At 32.6% G+C, this 6,567-nt stretch overlaps 1 protein-coding gene across 1 annotated transcript; it reads left to right on the forward strand.

Moving 5' to 3' along the window:
• Positions 1-4,974: 4,974 nt before the first annotated feature.
• Positions 4,975-6,294, forward strand: LOC146899031 (F-box/kelch-repeat protein At3g23880-like). Its single transcript, XM_085735116.1, has one exon. It carries the CDS (start codon positions 5,114-5,116, stop codon positions 6,269-6,271), a length of 1,158 nt encoding a protein of 385 aa, XP_085591242.1. The 5' UTR covers positions 4,975-5,113; the 3' UTR covers positions 6,272-6,294.
• Positions 6,295-6,567: the final 273 nt, after the last annotated feature.

Consider the following 6,567-nt stretch of genomic DNA (forward strand, 5'->3'; position numbering starts at 1 on the left):
TTTCACTCATGAATTGATTTATGTTTTGCTGTTTGATTCACGATTTGATTTATGTTTTTGTGTTTGATTCACAATTTGATTTATGTTTTTCTATTTGATATTTTGGAGTGAATCATATCTACTCAATAGATGTGTTTTGTTTTAGGATTTGCTTTGATTTATCTTGATTTCATAGGGTGATTTATGCTTATACATAAATGTTGATTTATGTTTTTCATTGTTATTATGATTTTTGTGTATAATCATGGATACTGTATAATCACTATTATTATGATTTCACTATTATTATAAATAGATGTTGTTTGTTTCACAAACATGTATTATTTTGTGTTGGATTCAGTTTAAATGGGTCATCAAATGGCTCGTCAAACAATTATGGAATTGATTAGATGGAGAGCAAGACTTCGAATGACACTTGTTCATGTCATATGTCTTGTAGTTTGTTACTATAGGATTAAAATCCGTTCTCAAAGTAGGATAGTTGATCGTAGTTTGACTCTAGAAAAGGATAGAGTACACAATAAGATAATGAATATAGTTGCTACTAGTGAAGGTGGAAGATAATAAGAATGAGTCCTAAGACGTTTTTGGACTTATGCTCTATATTACAACAAGAGGGTGGTCTTCTACCAACACAAAGGGTAACCGTAGAGGAACAAGTTGCTAAAACTCTTTACCTTCTAACACACAATGTTAGAAATAGAGAGATTCAATTCTGGTTCCGACACTCCGGCGAAGCTACTAGTCGTTATTTTCATCGGGTGCTCCGATTGATAATTGAGACAGGGCGTACCTATCTCAAACAACCAGATGGATCACGCATTCTGGTAGAAATTCTTGGAAATAATCGATTTTACCCCTACTTTAAGGACTGCGTTGGAGCAATTGATTGTACACATGTTCGTGTAAAAGTACCATTGGCTGAAGCTTCAAGGTATCGTGGTAGGAAAAGTTTTCCTACACAAAATGTGTTGGTCGCATGTTCTTTTGATCTTAAGTTCACTTATGTTTTGCCTGGATGGGAGGGTACTGCTTCTGATTCTAGGATATTAAAACATGCACTACGCAGAAGAAATGATCTCAAAATACCTAGAGGTAGTTAAAACTTATTGTTATCATTTTCCCTTTTTTCCCCTTCTTTTTCTTATGTATGTTGGTAATAATTTTGCTAGCATGGAGACTCGTAGGTACAAAGAAAATAAACAAAATGAGAGTTAATCTAACAATTCGGTGGAATTGAAAGGATGATAGCCAACTTATATGTTATCATGCTAGCAAAATTAAAAACTAATCAAAGTAAAAATGTTGATGTTTAAATAAATTAATAACTCATCAAATACGTACTGACTAACTAAACTAATTAAGAATTTTGATATTCAAATAAACTAACTAAAGAAGAACCCTATAATTTCGACAAACATACTGTAATACCAAAGATGCAGAAAAGACTGAAACCAATGCATCAAACTGCAGCTATTGTACCTGAAGCTTAAACAGCAACCACAACACCGCAACTTCAAATAACAATGCAACCACCGCAACTTCAAAATAACAACGAACCAGTTTCTGCAAAACAAACTAGAAAGTAAACTTGCAAAATTGAATGCGTTAGTATTAACCTGAGGCGACAATTGCAACTTTGACCAATTATATCACCATGAGGTCAAAATAATAGTTTTGTAAAATAAGTCTTATTTCTAATTAACTTTTGAAATAAAATAAAACTAAAAATTACAACAGCAGCAACATCATGTTCTTGCTTTTCCTGCCACGCTTTCCAGAACCTTTTTTTGGTTTTTGAGGCAAAACCTTGAGAAGAAAGCTTTTTAATGAAGATCCAAAACGATACTTTCTGACATGAGTAACAGCATTTTCTGCATCACAATGCTTCTGGAAAACAACTCTGACGCCGTTAGTCTTCGCTAACAGTTTAGTCTTTGATTCAATTAAGGGTCCAAAGCAACACAAAAGCTTGTTGAGAATAGTTGTTGAAGGAACAGAATCTTTGTATATTTAAGAGTCAGAGCAGTAGGAGAACACTCCGGAGCATTATGCATTAAACCTAAATTTGAACTATTTTCAGAAGCTGGTGAAAGCTCCATCGTTAATGTTGACATAGAAGCAACCAGTAGCACTACTTCAGTCTGCTTTCAATTGTGAGAGACGTGCTTTATATTACTACAAGTTTTCTCTATACACTATTTTGTTAAGATATCTTTATTTTCTTTGATCCTTGGTACGGTATTTTTTTTATTATTTACTTACGGATAATAATATATTTTTGGTGTTATTTTTTACAAAATTAAATTGTTGATGATGTAAATATGAAGATTCGGTGGAATATTTATTAGTTTTGTTTTAATCAAATGTATTTCATGTGTAACAACAAAAAAACTCAAAACTCAAATGTATTTTATAATGATATTTTCAATATATATTTCATTCCAAATTAGTAATTCACAAATGTATTTTATAATGATATTTTCAATATATATTTCATTCCAAATTAGTAATTCATTATATATAAGGTAAGAGTGAGATTATAATTGAGATATGATACGATTAGGAAGATAACCACTTACCATATTGTGTAATTTGTATGGACATGACAAAAATATTATAATAAAGTTGGTGGATGTCCATTCTTGATCTTCCAAGTTCTATAACTCTCATTAGTTGAATGAATTGTTAGTGTTCTTTGATTGCATGTGAACATTCACTTGCTTATTTGTATCCTATAAATAGGACTCATTTGTTGATGTAAAGATACACTTGTGAAGAGAATAATACAAAAGATTTCATCATCTTCTTCCTCTTCTTCTTTGATCTTGTTCTTTTAGTTTATTTCATAACATGTTATTAGCACGAAGCTCTATCAATTTGAGTTGTAACAACCAATATTACAATGGAGTGAATTTTGCATCTAGTGGAGCAGATGCACTTGTTGAAACTTCTAAAGGGTCGGTATGTCTATTTATATTCACATTATAATCGGTATTTTGCTTAATGTCACTTTTGCCATGATCATTACTTCTTGTTTTGTATGTTTGTACCTGAGATAACCATTTTCATTTAGTATTTCACTTCATATACCCCTAAACTGTTCAAATACTACAATTTACTTATTCTTGCTTTATCACGATTTCTAGTTGCAAAGTTTTAAATAGTAAATCTTATCTTTATAGTTAAACTTTTATGACCTTTTATGTTAATTGTCTCGGTGGCTTGCACATGAGAATGCATTTTCTGCCATATTGAAGGTTAGGCTTTGATCAAATACGTTCATTCTTAGATTTCATAGGTTTCTTTAATCAGGTTTCCATTTCATTATCTAATTAATATTTTGTCTAATCAATAATTGTCATATCCTTAAAGACTCTAGTTTATCAGATATATGTTTATCGATAGAAGTTATGTCATAGTCAATTTGGAGAATTTTGTTTCTTCTCTCTCAAAAGAAAAGATAATTAAGATGCATCTTTGAGTAAGTGATCAATATGTGTTTGTTATTATTTTAAGGGTTAATAGGTTTTTACCCCTTGTAATATAGGTCATTTTCGGTTTTACACCCTGTAAATTTTTGTTTTTGATTTACCCCCTGTAAAAAAAAAATTGTTTTGATTTACCCCCCTAATAGGCCAAACAAAAACCATTTTTATTTTTATTTTTCAAGAAATTTTCGTTTTTGTTTGGCCTATTGGGGGGTAAATCAAAACAAAAAAAAAAATACAGGGGGGAAATCAAACAAAAAATTTACAAGGTGTAAAATCGGAAATAACCTATATTACAGGGGGTAAAGACCTATTAACCTTTATTTTAAACATACAATCCATTTCAATCTATTTCTCTTCAATCTAGTAGTTTTTGCTATAGATAAATAAACTGATAAGATAAAGTAGTTATAATCGGTATCACAAAGATCAATTTAATTGAATTTTGCTTAGTGAACACATTAGTATATTTGTCATTCTTGATAAAATTTAAAATAATTTAATACGGAGCATCCCTGAAGAATATATTGTTGTTGATCATTATGAAGATCAAAAGAATTGTCCCTGAATGATTGCAACAGTCAAATTTACAATTTTTTTGTGCCTAGTTAACTTTTTTTATGTGTCATCCGCCGTAGGCCACAAGAGAGTAAAGTTGCAATGGTCAGTGCATATTGGTTTACGAACGTAAGGTCTAGTTTATAAAAGGGCAGTCTAGTGCATTAAAGCTCCCGCATATACAGGTCTGTGAATGGTTCCCATGATTTTGGTGTATGTTACACGAGTTTTGGTTTATTAAAAGAAAAAGTAAATAAATCAAAACGCAAAGTTTGAAATTTTTTGTAATTTCTTTGTTGGCTTTTGTTACGTAAACTTTTGAGATTGAGAATCATTCTAGGTATGGGATTAACGTTTGTTGGATTTTGATGGATAGATCTTTGAACTCATAAACAAAATTAGTGTCCTGTTCTTTGAAGAACCGGTTACTAGATGGTGTTTGTTTCTTGTTGCTCTGGTTTTTTTGCTTTGTTTCAATAAATGCATCATACTCTTTTTTTTTCCTTCCTTTCTTGATTTCAAATTTGAGACTAGTGTTCTTTCAAAAGAAAAAAAAAATTGAGACTAGTATTTGACTTGCATATTTTTCAAAATAAGCGCAAAATATGAGTAGGGGACTAATTTAATCACAAAGGGGGTCAAAATCGCACAAAATAAATTAGGGTGTCAAAATTGCACAATTGAGAAATTAAAGGAGCTAAAAGTGCAATTAAGCAACAACAACAAAAAAAAAAAAGGCAAATGTTAACATGTGCCCCAAGGGCATATGTTAAGAATTTAAAATAGAAATAATTATCTTAAAAGTTGTGCATTCAACTTTATTCAACTTTTTAAAGTCAAAGTTTTGTTCTTTTCTATGAAATATTTCTAGTTTTTGATTCCTTAACTTGTGCACTAAGGGCACAAGATAACAAGACCCAAAAAAAAATAGAAGAAGTAAGAACAACGCTCCTTTTTATTACCCTATTTTCCATCTATTTAGGTTCGGATTCAAATACAAAGTGCCCAATATACACGCCTCTTACCCTTCTTTTGTTATTCTCTGACCAATTGCAGTCTGCAAAATGGTGCTAGGTAGCGAGGGCGCCCTTTATTCTCCATCACTCACTAAAAAACAACAATTAACCGAAACCCTAACGTCGCCGTTACTTCCCACTCTTCCTTTCGATATCATTCCAGAAATTCTAAGTAGGCTACCCGTGAAATTCCTCTTGCAGTTCCGATGTGTTTGCAAGTCGTGGAATTCTCTAATCTCTGATCACAGATTCGCCAACAAACACCTTCGCATCTCAACCACGACCCTTGTCCACACCTTGACCTACTCCTCTGATCTCCCATGCAAGAACATTCTCAAGTCTTACCCACTCGACTCCATTTTCACTGACGTAACCTCTAGCCCTATGACACAACTCGAATTTCCTACCGACAATTCTGTAAACTTCATTGGATCTTGCAATGGTATCCTCTGTCTTGCCGACTTTAAAATAGGTTTAATTCGATTGTGGAACCCTTCCATTAGAAAATTCAAGGACTTGCCCCCTCTTGAAAAGCCACAAACTTTTAGTCAAACTATGATGCATGGCTTCGGCCATGATCCTAATACTGATCATTACAAGGTGGTGGTTATTTTACGTGCACGTGATAGTAGTGGTAATTTATTTCACAAAAATGTGTGCGAACCTGATGTGAAGGTTCATACATTGGGCACAAATTTCTGGAGAAGTATTCAAGAGTTGCCTTATGATTCTTTGCGTTTTCAACAATCCGGAAAATCTGTGAGTGGCACAATTAATTGGGTGGTTTCTAAATATTTGTGTGGGAAAGGTCCGTGTTTTATTGTTTCTCTTAATTTGAGGACCGAGTCTTACCAAGAAGTTTTGCTGCCTGATTTTGGAGAGGTAGATACATATTCTTTGCACTTGGGTGTGTTGCGAAATTGTTTGTGCATGGTTTCTGGTGATGATGTTTGGGTTATGACAGAATATGCAAATAAAGAGTCATGGACTAAATTGTTCACTATTTCTTACATGCGCGATCCTAGTGCATGTTGTGTTTTTATCAAGGCAATACATACTTTTGAGGATGGCCAAGTGCTGCTGAAGTTTACGGGGGATGTGAAAAAGTTGATTATTTACAATTCTAGAAATGGAACTTCAAAGCCTATTGAGTTTGAAAACACTTCAGAAGTCTGCGTTGAGAGTTTGATATCACCTTGTCTGTAATGCTAAGATTTAGATGTGGTGCTATATCATGAATCGTTGTTAATTAATTGCCATTTGAACTGCAGCTTAAGAAATTACAGTTATTTTCATTTATTTGTTTGATAGAGGTTTTTTGATTTCTTATTATGCATTTCAGTTTGTATATTTCTTAATTATGCACTATTTAGATTGTTTGAGGTAAGATTTTCAAAAACCAGAAATAGGACTTAGACGTTATTATGTCAAGTCATTAGCATGTTTATTGAAATATCCGCTTTGAGCTGCGCGAATTTTAAATGTTATGATTCCCCGGTTCT

The sequence above is a fragment of the Medicago sativa genome, chromosome 8, assembly GCF_051527215.1.
Source record: "Medicago sativa cultivar Bolivia chromosome 8, Bolivia_mono, whole genome shotgun sequence".
NCBI classification, from domain to species: domain Eukaryota; kingdom Viridiplantae; phylum Streptophyta; class Magnoliopsida; order Fabales; family Fabaceae; genus Medicago; species Medicago sativa.

What these genes read in the sequence shown, in the direction of transcription:
- LOC146899031 (XM_085735116.1), top strand. Translation starts at nt 5,114, where the DNA reads ATGGTGCTAGGTAGCGAGGGCGCCCTTTATTCTCCATCACTCACTAAA.